General features: G+C 47.0%; 1 protein-coding gene across 1 annotated transcript in view; it reads right to left on the reverse strand.

The window, feature by feature from the left end:
- Sorl1 (sortilin related receptor 1) overlaps positions 1–18,572 on the reverse strand; it is a 158,410-nt gene that overhangs the window by 18,355 nt on the left and 121,483 nt on the right. Inside the window, exons 30-39 of the mRNA XM_050120095.1 lie at positions 18,405–18,539; positions 17,322–17,477; positions 13,430–13,579; positions 7,828–7,959; positions 7,151–7,277; positions 6,828–6,997; positions 4,782–4,894; positions 4,133–4,237; positions 3,283–3,355; positions 641–723 (exon numbers count right to left, since the gene is read on the reverse strand). Of these exons, the coding sequence (XP_049976052.1) occupies positions 641–723; positions 3,283–3,355; positions 4,133–4,237; positions 4,782–4,894; positions 6,828–6,997; positions 7,151–7,277; positions 7,828–7,959; positions 13,430–13,579; positions 17,322–17,477; positions 18,405–18,539 (1,244 nt within the window). The remainder of the gene's footprint in view (positions 1–640; positions 724–3,282; positions 3,356–4,132; positions 4,238–4,781; positions 4,895–6,827; positions 6,998–7,150; positions 7,278–7,827; positions 7,960–13,429; positions 13,580–17,321; positions 17,478–18,404; positions 18,540–18,572) is intronic.

Here is an 18,572-nt window from a genome sequence, read left to right on the forward strand (position 1 = left end):
CTCTTTGAAGCTAAGAACACGATATTACATGCACTTAAGTGAATGCCACAAGGACCCTTGAAGACCCACCCTGCCACAACATCACAGATGGAATGGGATGGGATGAGAAACCAGCAGATGGGAAACAAAATTATGGAAGTGGATTTCAATTCAAAAGAACACAGGGGCAGATAAGCGGGCTATGCAGACAGGGGCTCAGAGGGACCCGCGGTGGAAGACGAGGAGTGACTGGGTGAACGTAAGAGATACACAGCAGATGGGTTTCCGAGGCATCTGATTCTCCCAAGAAGCTCGCTCTACCACAATGGGAACGTCTACATTAGCCCCGAGTACCAGGAAATCCAATAAAGCTGAAAATTACAGGGCACACATATTCTGTTCACACCAAGTCTTTCTGTGCACTGGAGCTGTGAACCATTTAATTATATGGTTAAAGAAGAAAGGCACCAGGCTGAGGCGGAATAATTACATGTGGAGACTCAAGTTGTTCCTCGTGGGGGAAAGGAAACAACCCGGGTCTGGTATTTCAGCTCCACTAGAGCAGGCCCTTCATTGCTCCTAATCTCCCTGCCCTAGGATACATGAGTTCCCACACAAAAGAGAGCCCCACCCAGCTGCCAGTCTGAGAACTCCTCGTTACCTTGATGTCACCGTTCATGGTTAGGGTAAAGCTCAGAGAATTTTCATCGTAGCTGTCAATGTGGATATTCGGGGCTTGGATCACTGAAAAGAAAACAGAGTCAAAGAGAAACCAACACCGTGGAAAGTGAGGAAGGCGGGATTCACAGCTTTCATCTCAACGTGGCCTTTCAGCCAGGTAACAAAGGGCACAGCGGCAGCCTTAGTGCAGCCATCTTTTCTACCACCGTTTCCCTGACCGAGGCCGGGCTCACACGATCTTGGAGAGCTGGTCAGTTGGCCTGGCAATAATGTTGGACAGAAACATTCCACTGTGCCAATGTCCCCACATGGCCCAGCTTCGGCCTGGCTCTTGAGGAGTCAGGATCCCTGTGAACGATGTCTTCATGAGGAACAACAAATTTCCAACCTCCTCGTGACTTATTGAAGGACAGGAGTTCTTGAAAGAAAAACTAAGTTGAAAACGTGTGTGCTGTGGGACGTTAGGCGGCTTCTGGAATTCGGCAAATGTGAGTTCTCGATTCCTAACACCTGATAACTGTCAAACCAGAAGCAAGTCTCTTATCATCATGGGCCTTGGAGTGGGAAAGGTAAGGGCCAACAAAGTGCACAACTACTGTTCCCTTCCTTTCCTTTCCAGAAAAGTCTTGCTTAAAGAGCAACGAGTACATTCCAACAGCTAGGAGCTGACACTGACCTCTGAGGGCACAAGGAGAGCATGGTCACGAGAAAAACCCCTGTGAGCTCCGGACGAGCAGCAGCTCAGCAGCTAGAATGTCTGCCCATGAGAAAGGCGACAGTGTTGAGCCTAGTGTCATCTAAAGGAGTCCCGGAATCCAGCATGATCAGAGGACACCACTTAAGTGACAACTGGGTTTTAGCTCTCAGGACACAGCCCTTCTAAAGGCAAGGCAACAGAGTTTGGGCAAAAGACATGTTGAAATCCAGAGCGGCCCCATTAGATGCTCAAAAATGTTATAAAACCAGACTGGAGAAAAAAACAAGACCAAAAGAAAGGCTCTGAGAAGCTTCAGGTGGCCAACTGAGAGCCAGATAGTGCTTGGTGCTAAGGGAAAGTTTGGACTACAGTGGTGACCATGGACAGCTCACGACTCTCCAGAGTCCAGTTGCCTAAACTACAAAATGAGGACAATAATACTTCAGTCATGGGATCCAAATAATGAAAATCACAGTGCGTGGTACACAAGAAGCACCCCATGCACCGTGGCCTTCTCACTGGAGCTTTCAAGCTGCTGCCTTCATCATGAGTGAATCTGGCTGCCACCACTGCTGTCTTCGTCCTTTATCTTCCTTCCAAAGTCACTAAGACCCCAGGTCACAGATGATCCTCCATGAGCTACCCTCTGCACATAGCTTGACCAAACCACGCGAGAAAAGCTGAGACTTGGCAAAATCATGGGGAAGAGAATGAAGGAAACTAAAACTCAGGGTAATTTTCAAATGCAGATTTGACTTGTACCTGCTGAATTTGGGAACAAGGTGGCCTTCCAAAGTTCCTCCTTTTTATATTTGAATGGTCAGTATACTTTGGCCCAGATTTTTGTAGAAAGTAGTAAAAAGACTTTTGGACCCAAGGAAAGTGAATTCAGCACAACCTCTTTACCACCACCAGCAGGCTGCCACTGACTGGTGGGCGGCACTAACTCTGACTGCCTCCTACCCTGGTTGCCACAATTGAGTTTAGAGTAACTGAAATGAGTCTCTATCACCGAGAGCATCTCACAGGCTCAAATGAAAGTAGAATCACCCAATCACATCCCACGCCACAGAGATCAATTGGTATTAATATCTGTTGGGGCACGGGCGAAGGTCTTCAGGGCCAGAGCAGAGGAAACCACTCAGGACGATGGGCTTCCATCCACTGTTCAGTAGGTACCAGAATCCTTCATTCAGATACTTCAATTTACTCGCTCTCCATCTGAGCTTTTAGTTCTCATTAGATACCAAGGATGGAGTAAAGCAAACAGCAAAGATCTCAGCCCCAAGAGGCACCCGTGAAGGATGTATAGCAGCCTCTTGATAGGCAGAGCAGCCCAGTACAGGGATCTGAGCCCAGGAGAGGTGTGCGTCAGGATGGGTAAGAGCACAGGCTTTGGAGTCAGGGATGTGAGGTTCGAGTCCCAGCTTTGTCATTTATGTGTGTTCTAGGACAAACAACATACCGCTTTCCCCTCCTTTGTCTTGCAGCTATTCTGAGGGACCAGTAAGATAAGTTCATGTGTGCAGAGCCCTGAATTACAAGCACCAAGGGTCAGCTCTGGTGCTATGTACCATCCCTAACCCTGACATGCTTGTCAGTGTAACCAAGGGAGAGGTGCACAGACATCAGTGAGGTGCCTTAAGAATGTGTGTGCAAACCACGCCCAGCTTTAGTGTAAAGTGACTCCTATTTCAGAAGCTGCACAAGCTCACAAAGGGACTGGCATAATGACCTTTGGAAATCAGCTTGGAAGAATATACTCAGTGGCTGCCCAAAAAGACTCAGCGTCTTTGTGACGCCAAAGTGTGCCTGTGCTGGGGCAGGGGAGGCTCGGAGAAGCTTTCTAATGCTTTCTAACCTATGCTTCTCCGCGCCAAAGGGCTTCCATCATCTCTAAACCCGCAAGCGCCCGAGTCACTCACCTTTGCCTTTCGTGGTGGTGATGGATTTAGAATCACTCCAGTTTCCTATCCCACGACTTGTCACTGCGGCCACCTTTTCCAATCAGAGTGTGAGTTAATAGGAAATAAAAGTAACATACCACACAGTAAGAATGGTAAGGCTTCAGCAGTGAAGGCAAAAAGAAATGTATCGACAGAGTGACCCAGGACATTCAGAGACCCCAGCAAATGCAATAAGAGAACAAAAAAAACTGCAATAGTCCTAAGAATATAAAATTTCTATTGATCCTATTGATACCCAGATTCTTCTAAAGGGCAGGTGTGTGTGTCTAAGCTCTATATCTGTATATAATGACACATATATACAATGAATATACACATACACACATATAAATATATAGTATATATACACATATGTAAAAGGAATCCTAGAGAAATTATTAAAATTGTAAGTATAAGAGAGGCTTCAGAAGATGTGTCTTAATGGCTTTAATAAACACCCTCTGCACAAAACTATCTCCTTTCTGGCAAATATATCAATACCGCATTTCATAAGAGCCTCATGAAATCGGTTTATAAATGCCACTTAGCACTGTAGCTCCTGCAGCTAATGACAAGCAGAACAGAGGTGAGCACAGAAGGACAGACCCCAGAAGCACCAGAGTGTCCTGTTGGAAGCAGGGAGATCTGCGCCGCTGTGAGTTATTCGTGATCTGGGGCGGAAGCTGAACTTCCTCTTTAAGACAAGGCACTGGGTGTTTCGAAGAACACTAATACTCATTCCTTAAACATAAGCACAAGGATGACAAGCAGGAGCCAACTCTCTGCGTTCTAAGACCAGCCAGTGGCTGGAGTGGATGTAGACACTCACTCTGATGGTATAGAGGGCATTGAGGAGTAAGTCCTTTATTTCGGTAGAGTTGCTAGCAGCTGTCTGGGAGGCCCACATCTTGGAACCACTCCTGCTGTATTCCACCTGCAAGGAGAAGCTCAGCTGAGTGGAGGGTAACCAGAGGTCGGCCCATCTAACGCCTTGCAAAGATGAAGGCGGGGAAAGATGGGGCGCTGGGATGGCTAGCGTTAACTGTCATCTTGAGGGAATCTAGAGTCCGCTGGGAGATGAGTTTCCCTGTGGGTTTCCCTGTGTGTGATGATCTGATTAGGTTAACTGGGGTGTAGATAGCACACCATTTCCCTGGGCTGCATGCTGTATAAATGGGTGCTGAACACAGGCACCTTTTGCTGCCGCCTGACTTTGCATGCAATAGGACCACCCATGTCAGCTCGTATGGCCCTGCATTCCCTGCCATTGTGGAATGCACCCTTGGACCGCAAGCAAACCTGTGTCCCTTTGTTGCCTTTGTTGGAATATTTTATCGCAGCGACAGAAAAAGCAAGTTGAATTGATGTGCAGTGTCCTAACAGATGGACCATTATCCACAACACCAAATCACCTCCTGGGGACATAGAGCGCCTGGAAACTCTAGCTCTCTGACACCCAATGTCTGGACAGTACTTACAATGTACTCACGGATGAGGCCATGGGTATGGATGGGAGGAGCCCAATGCCCAATGATCACACCTTCCTCTTCATTGTTGAGTGACAGCTGGAGGTTCCGAGGAGCGTCTGGCACTAGAAAACGGTCAAGTCAGAAGTCAAGTTCTCCCTGCATTCAAATCATTTGATCGTATGCATTAAAAAATAAAAAGACTCCAAGAGGCAGTTGGGACTGAGATACGAATTCAGTAAAAAATTAAACGGAATAAGAATCAACAGATAAATAAAATAAACCGATACCCCAGCAAACCAAGTCGTTTAAAAGAAATCCTGCTTAAAATTATCCTCAAACATGCTAAGAATAACTTAACCAAGAAGATAATTGATTTCTACAATGAAAAATTTAAAACACAGGTGAGAGAGGTTGACAAGAACACCAGAAAATGGACAGGAAGAACTCGTATCATCAACACAGTCTTGTTACCTAAAGCAATCCACATATTCAGGGCAATCCCTGCTAGAATAGCGACAACATTCTCCACAGAAATAGAAAAAAAAGCACTCTTAATTAAAAAGGGAGGCACAGGAGAGGTAGCAGAAAGATTGTGAGAGCCAGAGGAGATGGTGGGCATCACGGAAACGAGGCCTTCTAAACACATATGAACGGACTTACAGGGCTTCACGGGTCTGCACCAGCGCTGAGAGAAATGGACCCAGGCCCCATTCCTGACCCATTGGTCATCGCCAACTGATTATCTCTCACAAATGACAAAGTAATACCTCAAACAGAGTACACAGACCAGCCTTGGGGCCAGGCCCGATGCCCAGGAAAGAAGGCAACACAAAACGAATGCCGTGCCACTTTTGGAAGCTCTTTGTCCCACAATGCTTTCTTGGGGCTTTGTTCCTTTTCCCACACCACTCTTTACACAGGCAGTACGGTTCCCAATTTTGGGTTTTATGAGATTTCTGTGTGGGTGAATGTATGTGTCTCTGTGTCTATATGTGTTTTTGTGCTTATTTACTTATTGGCTTTCTTTTTTCAGTTTGCTTTGTCTTATTCTGGTTTGGTATTTTATGCTATGTGATCACCTTAAAGCAGACTCCTTCCTGAGTTTGGTGACAGTACAGTCAGATGCTCAGGCAGTGGGGAAAATCACTAGAAGAAGCAGCCCTGCGCCAGCCACTCTGAAGGGAGGGGCAGGTGGGAAGCCCACCTACAACTTAAGCTTTTAAAACTTAGCCACTTGGTAAGTTCTTTAAAACTTAGCAACAAAATGCTGGCATGCCTCATATTTAAGTGGCAAGGACAGTGCAAGGGTTAGGTACCAGGAACTACCCAGAAAAGGAAAACAGAAGCAGAAACTAGACAAGAGATACAAAACAAAACAAACAAACAAAAACCAAAGCAGAAAGCTCCTGGAACTAAAGGGTAAGACATTCTGGGGCGTGGCAAGGACAATGAACTTCAGCACCTCAGGTCAGCACTTCCACACAGGCAAGGGCCGGGCACGCTCCTCACACACGTAAAGTGTGGATAGCATATCCTCGGACCACAGCACCCTTAAAACGGCTCACTGGGTAAAGTGCTTCCTGGACAGGCCTGAGGACATGAGTTCAGATCTGCCTCCCCCCCCCCCCGCCCGCCCCCAGCACCCATGTAAAGGCTGGACGTGGTGGCAAGTGTCTGTAGCCAGGCAGCCTCTCCCAGTGAGCTCCATGCTCGGGAGGGGGGGAGACCCTATCTCAGAAACTAAGAAGGAAAGCATGGCAGATATCCAGCCGTGGCCTCCGGTCTCCACATAAGCATATAAAGTGTATACACACGTGGATATGCGTATCCTGCCCCCACCAACGATACGAACTTTAAAAATACACTATAGTATAGACTATAACCTGGTGTGATGGGAGGGTCTCAGGATAAACTTAAAAATGGACTCAGGGTGTAGCTCAAGGGTAGAGTATGTGTAGGGCCCTGGGCTCAACCTCCAGGATCACACATACATACATACATACATACATACATACATACATACATACAAACGAACAAGTCTGCTATAATACTTACAGCCCTCTGGCGTCCTCAGGGTCACGAAGTCATTGGTGTTGTGCACCTTGCTGAGGCAGTGAACCTGGACTTTAACATGATACGTGGTATCGGGCTTCAAGACTTTGAGTACCGTGCTTGTTTTATTGCTGTGAGTTTCCAGGGTCTTCCATATGCTCTCTCCAACCACCCTGACCGACGACACAAGGAAGACACTGTCACACACAGGCAGCGCGGGGTGACAGTGTTGCATGAGCCAGCCAAAGAGGAGCTCTCCATGACCACACAGGAGAGCGCACAGGGCATCCCACGCCGAAGGCGGCTGTGGCTAAATCGGGACCCACCTGTAGTAAACATTGTACACGCAAGAAGCCGAGGGCATTTTTTTGGGTCGCATCCAGGTCAAAGTCACATCCCCGGAGAAGTCAGCTGTCCACTGGAGATTCTGTACTTTGTATACGGTTAACTCATCTACAGAGGTACAGAGAGAGGGAAATCAAAGTTCTATCTTATGAATCCTTGGATTTCAAAGAACTCCTCTGAGGTAGAACCACCACGGTCTAAATTGTTAAGAGGACACCAAAATCATTATATGAAAAGATATCCCAGGAAATATGACTGCAACCCCATACTACCTTTCCTACGCTTTCCTAAATTCCCCACCATATTTACCTATGCATTTTATCTCCCCCGTGCCTGATGTGTTTAAAACTGATTCTCGGTAGGAGATACGGCAAGCCGAAGGTCGGCATGAACTCTAGACAGCAGGACTGAGCTAACCCCGCCTGCGGCACCAGGCTCTGTGAGTGCAATGGCAGGAACATCAGCAAGAGGAGAGATCACGGCAACACTCAGGAAGGACTTTCACTGCAGGGGAAGAGCTGGCTGCACGGTGCATCAAACTTGGACCACACCTCCTCACGTGGCACTCCCAGGTTGAGCATGTTCTTAAGAGGAGACAAAGTCCCTAAGGTCCTAGCTAGAGGCCCCCAGGGTAACCGGAGGTGTGGCTGTCACTTACCACTGCAGCCCTTCTCGTCGCTCTCATCTGAGCAGTCCAGGAAGCCATCGCAGCGCTCAGAGAGCACAATGCAGGCCTCTCCATCGTCACACTTGAACTCCCTGCTCATACAGGTCAAGGTGCTGTGGGTGGCTGAAACGAAAAGGATATGCGGTGGGGTGCGGCTGTGCCCAGGCTTGCCACATTTAAGACAAGTCGGTTGGCTTCTTTAAATCTAAATTCTCTGGAAGGAAGTGGAATGATGCTAGCCACATACAATGTGGACAGAGCCTCAACTATTTCAGCCTTGCCTCCAACTGGATATACTCTGAAGATGACTTTGGCTTTCTGATCCTCCTGTCTCCATCTCCTGAGTGCTAAGACTTCAGGCCTGTATAACTGTGCCCCAGTTTGTGCAATGTTGGGAATCAAACTGATGGCTTTGTGCATGCAAGTTGTCCTGGCTAGTTTTATGGCAACTTTACAGAAGCTAGAATCATTTTGGATGAGGGACCTTAATTGAGAAAATGCTGTCATCAGATCGGCCTGCGAGAAAGTTTATGATGCATTTTATTGATGACTGATGTGGGAGGGGCCAGCTCACCATAAGCAGTGCCACCCCTGGCCTTGTGTCCCAGGCACTGTAAGAAAGCAGGCTAAGCGAGTTAGTAAGCAGCATTCCCCCATGGCTTCTGTTTCATTTCCTGCTACTAGGTTCCTTCCTTCTACCAGGCTCCTCCCTGCTTGAGTTCCTGCCCTGACTTCCTTTGATGATGGACTGGAATATAGAACTGTATGTTGAAATAAATCCTTCCCTTCCCAAGCTGCTTTAGTCTTGGTATTTGTCACATCAGTAGAAGCCATAACTAACATACCAGCCAAGAAGACAAGTAATCTACCAACTGAACTCCATCCCCAGCCCAGACAAAGGTTGAAAGCCTTATCCAGTGTGATCTCATGCACTCCCAAAGATCAAGATCACTCTGGAAGGCTGGGTAATAATCCCACAGCTACTACGTGTGAGGATCTAAAGAACTCAAGTACCTGCAAGGGGTTCTGTCCTTGACCAGCACTGATAAATCATAGCTATTTCCCTGCACCGACTATTATGTTCCTAGGATTTACTGGTTTGCAATCTAGGAAGAAGCTATGTTTTCCAGGTTGGGCAATAGAAATAATTGGATGAATAGCAATAATGTGAAGAGGCAAGCATGCTCATGTGGCATTTTTAACTGCATGAGTCTCTGAAGTATTCAGACAAGAGAATGGAGAGGTAAGCTAAGAGTTATGTGACTCAAGTCAGAGAGGTTTATTAGCCAAAGGTACATGATCTCCATTTTAAAGGAGGATCAAAAATGGGGTGGTGACAATGTCATTGAAAACAGCCCTAAAGAGGGAAGAGGGTGGCTACAGAACCCAAATCTCCCGCCCAAGAGTATCTGGAGTTGGGTCCTCCTTGTATAAACTCATGCCTACCCATCTAATCCCAAATAAAAAAGGGCTATAGCCCTGTTCTCTCTACCCAACATCTCTAATCCACACACCCCTACCCTAGAACGTACAAACCCAAGGCTGGACCCCAACAGATGTCACCCCAATGTGGGACCCTGACACTGCTTCAATCCTGTCTTCCACCTAGAGCATCACTTGGACTAACAGCAAATGCTGAGATCCAGAAAAAAAAATGGGTGGTGTTTTTAGGAGCAGTCAAGGTGTTCAAAAGGAAGGTGTAAAGAATTCCAGGAGATGTTTCCAGATGGGAAAGCATATGGGATTGGCCAGGGAATAAGGAAGTAGCAGGAGGGGTTGAAGAGTTGTTGCAACAACAGTGTTTAAGCACTGGCTTTTCTTGGGAGAAGATCTGAGGCCTCTTTGCAAAGGTGTCTAGAATAGAGGAGCAGATTTGTTAGAAAAAAAATGAGCTGTTAGGGAAAGGGGAGAGGCTGGTTCCTGTATCTCTGTGCCGGGTTCCAGTTTCCCTGTGGATACCAAGCTTGCTCACACAAAACAGTGATGTAAAATCGTGAAGATAAATAAACATTGCACCTCTGCAATTATTTCTAGATGACTTATATTCCCCAACAGGGCATAATCTCTAAGTAAACACATATAACATTGTTTTGTTTAGGAAATAATAAAAGTGAAAAGTCTCTACATGTTGAGTTCAAGTGCAGTTTTGATACTTCCAGCCTATGGCTAGTTAAATACATGTATTCAGAATTCATGGGCACACAAGGGAAAGGGAATGGCCAAAACCATTTATGAAGAAATTTTGTATGTATGTGTGTGTGCTGTGTATGCATGTTCGTATGTGTTTGTGCCTGTGTGTGTGCATGTGTGCAGAGGCCTTGGATGTCTTCTTTGATCATTCTTCACGTTATTTATTAAGGCAGAATCTCTCAGTTAAACCCAGGGTTCATTGATCAGGTCAGTCTATATAACCAGCTTGCTTCCAGACGCCTGTCTCTACTTTCCAAATACTGAAATACATATGAGGTCTCCATGCTTGCCCAGCTTTTATGTGGATGCAGGGGATCTGAATTCTGGTCCTCACACTTGCATGGCAAGTGTTCTACTTATGAGGCCATCTCTCCTGAAACCCTCATGCAGATTTTTATAACTAGAATCCCCCTTCTTCAGGAGGAGCATGATAATATGGATAGCTGTTATATTCTGAGCAGAAATTGATGTGTCTTGGGGAGCGGAAGAGCAGGGACTATGTGGCATATGAAAGTGTATTAAAAAGAGTTTGAATACCATTGTTGCCCTTGTCACAGAGGCCAAAGACAGACCCCATGCATACACGCACTGAGCATCCCATGATACAGGCACCGCTCTCTATGACAGAGACATGCCACATGACTGCAAAGGATTTGCCTGCACAGCGCATCCTCCATCAAGAGGAACTCAAACATGTACGTCACTCTGTGGAGTGTAGAAGACAGGATGGGACATTCCAGGTGTTAAGTGTGTGAGTGTGTGTGGGTGCTGAATAGCAGGGCAGGTGACACCACTGAACACAGGAAGGTGTCAAGCTCTTCTGAAGGGGGTTGTCTTGAAATGCACACGAATAGTACCACAGAAACCTCCCACTTGGCAGTAACTCAAAGCAACAATAGCAGCAACGAGGAAGGCAACTGGGGATCCGAGGCCGCTTTGTGAAACACATCTTAACACTTTGGGGACAAGAAAACATAGGTCCTAATACTAGTAAGTAAGACTGTCATTAATATTTAAACTGCTTAACAAACACGTGACTGAGGGGCACTGAGCACAGAACGTGGGGTGCTGGAAACACATTTTCTGCCTGATAAGGCTATCGCAATAATGGATCAAAGGGAATGATGGGTAATAGCACATCTTGATTTTAAGACCTTTAACTAAGCAACACCCCCATGGGCGAGCTAGATTTGAAATGGGTTGAAAACTGTGATTTAAGGGGTGTCAATTAGCGAGTTCCAATCAATGACCCGGGTGGGAGGCTCTGTTTCCTTTGTTTCCCACTAATTATTTTTAACATTCACCCGATGCGGTGGCTCGCGCTTGGCTAAGATGTTCCCACTGTGGTTTCAGGGAGTGTGAGGTAAACCTGTCCTGCTAACAGAATGCCCTGGGGGACAACCTCCTTCATTCTTTCTACACAAATGTACGGTTTTACACTAACCTATATCTAACCTTTTCTCTGAGTTGGGCTTGGAGTAGTCTCCTCTGATAAGAACATTCAATGTGGCATCTCAACAAGGCGACAGCTTTCTATCTGAATAAAGTGTCCCAGTGCTACTAACTGGGGGTGGAGGGGGTGAAGGGTCAGGGTGTCCTCCTTGAAGATTAATCTTCCTTTTACTAAAAGGAAGACAATACCAAAACTTACAAGGAGATTTGGAGACTGAAGGAACATAAGTGTAGGACTTGTGAATAGTGAATGACATATTAAAACTCACCATAAAATGTTAATTTACCTCCCTTTTAACATGTGTGTGGATGCACATGTGTGCACATGTACGGTGTTAGCACAAAGGTCAGAGGACAAACTTAAATATCATCCTCCTGAATGCCATCTACCTCCTTTGAGATAGGGACTTTCACAGGCCTAGAGATCGCTAACTGGGCTAAGCGGGCTGGTCAGTGAGCCCCAGCAATCCTCCTGTCTCTGGCTCCCCACGGCCAGGGGTAGGAGCAGAGGTTCCTTCACCTTTGATTCCTCTGTGGGCTCTGGGGATTGAACTTGGGGCATCATGCCTGCACAGCAAGCACGTTTCTAAGGGCACCAAATCCAGTGCTAACTTCCCGAGTCTTAATGACGTCATCAGGAACTCGGCTACTTCATTGGCTTCGTGTCATCTGCAGGGGTGACATGCATGTTTTCATGTTTTTGTCCAAGGTGCTGAGGACATTTAAAATGGACAGAAAATATATATTTTTTTAAAAAAAAACCCTCACAAATGCAAATAAAAAGTAGAAGCAACTTGATCCTTCTAGGTTACATCCACTTTATAAGGGTTGAATTAGAGGGATTAGCTGATAACAGACACTGCCTTTGACCCAGTTTCTCAGGAAAGGGCAACATTTGCTAGGGTTCCCTTTGAGGCTCAGTATTCCCTTCCGTAAGAATCTTAAAGAGAGAAAGAAAGAGAGAGAATAGGAAGGATGAGGAGGAGTGGAGGTTCCTGCTAGTGTTTTGAGCTGAAGGCTTGCTGGAAACGTGGAAAAGACTCCAATGCTCACTGTGCAAAATGAGACCTGAATGAAACAATGTCCTTCCTGGTACTATACATGTGACAGGACAGGACATCAATGTCTGCAGCAAGTGGGTGGCCAGTGGAGGGGATCCCGAAAGACAAGTCCTTAAGCAGGAGCAGCGCCCCACCTCCCGCCAGAGAGGCATGCTGATGGCATGTAGCATGGCATCGTTCTAGCCGCCCCTCTCAGTTCAAAGGTAGTTTCCGTGTATGGACAGCAACTAAAGGTGCTAGCTGGGTGCCGAGGATTAGATGGGGGACCTTAGCATCACTGTCTTCTCCCATCCAGGCTGCCTGCCTTATCTCCTGAACCCTGAGCATCAGCAGAACAGCAAGTGTGTCCATCCATCACCTACTCCCAGGGGCTCCCCTGGGTACATCAGGGGTGCAGGCAGTGGGGCAACATAGCCATTATGCAGGTGTCACCTCCTGTGACACTCAGGTTCCCTGTGTGACTTATTGTTTCTCACTAAGTACAATTAATTACTCCAGGAGCAAAGCCCCTGGTTCTTAACACAGCACTGCAGATGATCTGCCCAATATATTCTAAATGCCTCAGTGATGCTTGCTGGATAATTCCACAAGGCCACGGCTTCACCAACGGGTGCTTTTAGGAATTAAACATGTTTAGCAAAAACACTCGCTTCATAGATTTTTCTTCCATTCAGAAATCTTTCCACTGGGATGCTCCTAGTATTTAACATTTGGCAGGTTTATCAAATCCAGTGTCACTATCACAGACCGTGACGCTTGTCCCCCTCAGCCAATCCTCAGAGAATACTGTAAACATGACCACACAGAGACACAGAGGAGCCAGCTGCCCAAAGATGGAAGCAGAGAACGGGACCCAGAGCTCTGCAAAGTGACCTTGAGAAGATACTCACGGCAGTTGGCTTCATCCTGGCCATCCTGGCAATCCTGGTGGCCGTCACAGCGCTTCCAGTTGGGGATACATTTCTTTGGTTGGTGACACTCGAACTCAAACCGGTCACACCGTCCACGCTGTGTGGGAGTGGAGGCAGCAGTTGTGTTTGCTAGAAAAGCAATGCTTTTATATGTTACTTTTCAGTACGGACAGAGATTGTCAGGAAGAGCAACCATTCAACTATTAAATGTGCTAGGGGAGTGAAGGTCTGCAGGAACTGTAAAGGGTAGAGGTATGAGGTCCAGGCACCTGCCAGCTGGACAGAAAAAGCAGGTAGGACATCATGTCTTATGTTGTTCCTCTCAGGGCCCCATCACAGACTCACTTGAGAGATTCTCTGTAAAGACCTGGCTGTGGATAAGAAGAAAGGAAAGCAAATCAACCAGGAAAGTGACTAGGGGAGTCAGAAGAGGCTGCATCCTACCCTAAGCTATTGGAAGAGGAAGCTTGGAGCCAGCCAGCCCAGTATCACAGGCTCCCCGAAGGTTCAGAAATCGTCTCTCTCACTTGAGAGAGAAGACCGGGGAAGGGTCGGGCAATAGGACTAGAAGAAGTTCCAAAAGCAGCCTCATCACTACTGTTCCCTTCTGGCCCTAGCCCAGGAGACAACTGTCCTGTTTAAAAGCAGGGGCAGAAGCCTGGCTGATTGCGATTTGCAAAGAATTAAAACAAAGGGGCTGTTGAAGCATCATAACAGAGCAAGAAGATGTTAATGGTAACAGAGGCGCTGAACTTAGGTTCAGCCAATGAGAAGTCAGGTAACTTCCTGACATGAGACCCTGGTAGTTTAGGCAGAGGGCCTAGAATTATCTCTAAGGACAATGACCAGCTTCAGAGATAAACAATGAAATTACCAAGGCCTGGGGTTTCCTAGCAAACAGGGTAGCAACAAAGCATGAAGCTGGCACGCCCACCCGAAGCTGGCACGCCCACCTGTGTACTGAGACTCACTCAGCAGCAATTTAGTTCCCATCATGGAACTAAGTACCAATAAAGAATTATCTAAGAAAAACCCTTAGCCTCAAAGCAAAAACAAAATAAACTATAACATGCACAGGTGTATGGTTGAGCACGCACGCACACACACACACACACACACACACACACACACACACATACACACACCTCCAAGAAAGGTTGCTTCGAGGAAATAGAGACTTGGTAAGAACCAAATATCAGGAAGCTGGGGAGACGTCTTAGTAGCTAAGAACCACTGCCCTGCAAACGTGAGGACTTGAGTTCGAAAACCCAGCCCCCTTGTAACCAGAACCACACAGATTCAGTGAGGGGCTGTTTCAAAATCCTAAGCTGAAAAGTAACAGAGAAAGATACCCAATGCTAATGTCCTGCTGTGGCCTCTGCATATGCGCCATAGGCACAGCACACGCTTGTACACACACATCCTGGACATACACACCCCAGCACCAAGCATACCCAAACAAGCAAATCTCAAAGCCAAATGTCCCTAGTGTGCTCACGGAGAATATATGAGAGCAGCATAGTACTAAAGGAAAAAAGACAGTAAAAAAGAAAAATAATTGAAACCAATGAAACAGAAGTGGAGAAACTCCAAGGAAGCAAAGTAAAGCGAATATCCCAGAAAACTAGAAGAAAATGGCAAATCTTTAAATCTAAAAGGGATTTTTAAAAAAGCAAGAATAAGGGGGCCAGATGTTGTGACTCGTGTCTGAAATCCCAGCTACTCAGGAGGCAGAGGCAGGAGGATTACCACAAGTGTAAGGCCAGTCTGGTCTACATAGCTAATTACAGCGCTCTGTTTGAAACAAACACAGAGAGCATGAGGAGGATCCAGTCAATAGACACAACAGACAAGATCACAAGGAGATGGAGGTGGGCACCATTCTCTAAACGTTTCGAGACAATTCCCTCAAACTATAACACATGGATTCCCACGGGAGCCAAGGACAAGATCTGATGAGCTTGCAGAGAACTTAAAATAAAATAAAATAAAATAAACTTAAAATAAAACTGATGAGCTTGCAGAAAACTTAAAATAAAATAAAAAACTTAAAATAAAACTTAACATAAAACACACAGCTTAGGAGCTCAAGCTGGCCATGGCTTTCCTAGGAGCTACTCAAAGGACAAGAGCAGATACCTTCCAATTCTAAAAAGAAAGTGACCAACAAGCTAGTGTTCTAAATTCAGCACAGATGTCAATCAGACCTGAAGACGGAACATAAACCGTTTCAAACAAGTCAGTCCCCAGACACATTTCCTACAGATTCCCTTCCAGGAACGTCCTAGACTATATGCTATACCAACCACGAGAGCGAAGAAGAGAAAGGAGAGAAGCTGGGACAGCTAATTGTGGAGAGCTTCACAGAGACCACTGTGCAGGAGCATCAGGGGCAACTGGTGAAAACCACAGTAGCCCAGCAGGAAGCAAACACGCTGAGAGAGGCTCCTGGCGCTCTCACTTAGCCACGGCTGGATCAGACGACAAAGCCCCTGCAGGGCCAGCCCCAACAGCTCTGGGGCTAGCCTGGGGTATCCTGAGAACTGCTCTCCAAAGAACTGAGAGAAGCAGAAGCAGGGGGAAGGGAGAGGGAATGGGCAAAGAGGAAAAGGGGGAAAACGGGAAGGAGGGAAAAGGCCACAGGAAGGGAGGGGGATGGAGAAGAGGAACGAGATGGGGAGAGTAAGGGAAGAAAAGGAGAAAGAGGGGAAAGGGAAAGAGGAAGGGGAAGGATGGAGTGCTGATTGGTCTCCTGGGCTGGGAAGACAGCACAGTGGGTAAAGTGTTTGTCTCACAGGCTTGAGGACCTGTAATCCTAGTGTCCCTGGGGTGAGATGAAGATGGGGAGCTCCCAGAAGCTTGGGGGCCAGCTAGACTGGCACACGCACAACACACAGCAAGGGACCCTGGAACAAAGTGGAAGGTAGGACCAATGCTGTGGTTGTCCTCTGACCTCCACATCTCCACATGTGAACATGCATGAGCATACAAACAGGCGTATACATACCATACACACACCACACACACACACACACACACAGATGCAAATTTAGGGGATATAAAAAATAATTGATCTTCTATAAAAGACTACAGGGAGGGGGGAAGGTGACAAGTTGGAGGGAAATGTGAATGACTGTTAGCAAAACACATGGTATAAATGAATAAAAGTGCCATAAATAAAATCTATTTTATATAATGAATATATACTAATGACTTTTAAGAACCAAAAATTAAAAAAATGAATAAGCAACCCACAAGTTAAAATGAGGGCCCCAATTGTTAGGATATTTATTTAATGATTGCCCTAAAGACTGCTCTGATTTTCCAGGCAAGAAGCCACTGGCGACTTTTAAATAGGAAAGCGGTGGGATCCACACATAGGAAGATGATCTCACTGTAGACCTAAGAGTGGGCTCTGAAATGGGCTGTATAAAGGATGACAAACAAGGTCAGCACTCCTCTTAAAAGCAAACTTGGAACTGCCTCTCATTCAGAGATGGCAATGCTACCTCAACCCTGTTCTGCTGGTAGGACGGAAGTCTCAAAAGACCCTGGCCTCCTGCATCACAGTGGTTGCAAGACCTTCAGCTTTTTCTGTGTTCAGCCACTAGATGGCAGTGATCGCCCTTCTTTTAGAGGGACCGCCTGGCAGTTGGCAAGCAGAAAAACTGGGTCCTCTCTCCTGAGTTGGTACACACACAAACCTCCTTACTATCCCAGCTGTAACTCCTCACTGAGAGGGAGACAGGGGTAGAAGGCAGTATAGCTGCACTCTTCTCGCAGGAATCACGCAGGGCAGCTTAAAAGCTAGGATGATCTCGGGGTCCAGTGCCCCCCAAATGCCACTGAGCAAACCCTGGCCGGGACTCACCTAGAGAGGGGCAGCCTTCCTCGTCTGAGCCATCAGCACAGTCCCGGTAGCCGTCACACACCCAGGTGTCCATCACACAGGCTCCGCTGGTGCAGCGGAAGTAATTGGGCAGACACGTGGAGGGTCCAGCGGTGGGGGAGGGGAGAACATGAGACTCTGCAGAAAAGCAAACGAGGAGATCCCAAGTGTGAGTAGCAGCTTGGTCTCAGATGAAAAACGTGTCCCAAACCGATGCTGATGTCCCTGTTGCAGCAGCCACAGGAGACCGCTGGCAGACGCAGCTCTGAACATCAGCCTGCCTAATGTTCTATAGGGCGTAGACAAGGGGTTTCCAAAGAAGTGGCAGTCTCTCCCCCACTTAGGAGAGTTAATACACTGTAACACCTGGAACAGAGTCATTGTCACACGAGTGTGCCCTCACAAGGGCTCCTGACTGCGGATGGAGGAAGTAGGTGGACCAGGGAGACACAAGGTGGCTGGAGAATTCTCACTGAAGCCTAGCATGGCTGTAGCTGAAACATCACCATGACCCAAGGTGAGAAGGCAGAAAGCCTATGTCCCACACCGGGACCCTTACACATATCAAAACAAACTTGGGACCTGGGAACTTACTAAAGTACCCATGGTATGGGGCCTCTGACATTCTGAAGATGTCCCATAGAACAAGGTGTAGGGGTGGGCAGACTCAACTGAGAAGCAAGGCACTAAGCCCTTCAGAGTCGGGAGTGGGTAACCTCGGAGACAGTGGAAACCCATCACACAGATCGGTCATACAGTGGAAATTCATGCCAGTGCAGGGAGAAAATGGGAGTCTTGGAAGTCCCTGGGCCAGCCAGCTTAGCTTAACTGGTGAGCCCCAGGCCTTCCAGTAAGAGACAGTCTCAAAAACCAAGGTGGAAAGCACCAAAAAGTGAAACCAGAGGTTGACCTCTGGCCTCTAAAAGCAACATACAAAACTGAAAGTAAATAAAGGAGATGATAACCCAGAAAAACTCAGCATGGTTCCTCCCTCACAAAAAGCCAAAACAGTACAGACTGAGCCAGGCTCTCCAGTAGAGCTGACCTGCTTCCCTGGGCTCTCACCTCCACAATCCTTCTCATCAGACCAGTCCCCGCAGTCATTCTCTCTGTCACATTTCCACCTGTTGGGGATGCAGTGCCCATTCTCACAGCGGAACTGAAAGTAGCGGGAGCAGTTCGGGGCTTCCGTGGGGTTTTCTGCAGAGAACACACACACATCAGTCATTTCCC

Source organism: Alexandromys fortis, unplaced genomic scaffold, assembly GCF_014885135.2.
Source record: "Alexandromys fortis isolate MF-2015 unplaced genomic scaffold, M_Fortis_MF-2015_v1.1 scaffold_190, whole genome shotgun sequence".
Taxonomy (NCBI): Eukaryota; Metazoa; Chordata; class Mammalia; order Rodentia; family Cricetidae; genus Alexandromys; species Alexandromys fortis.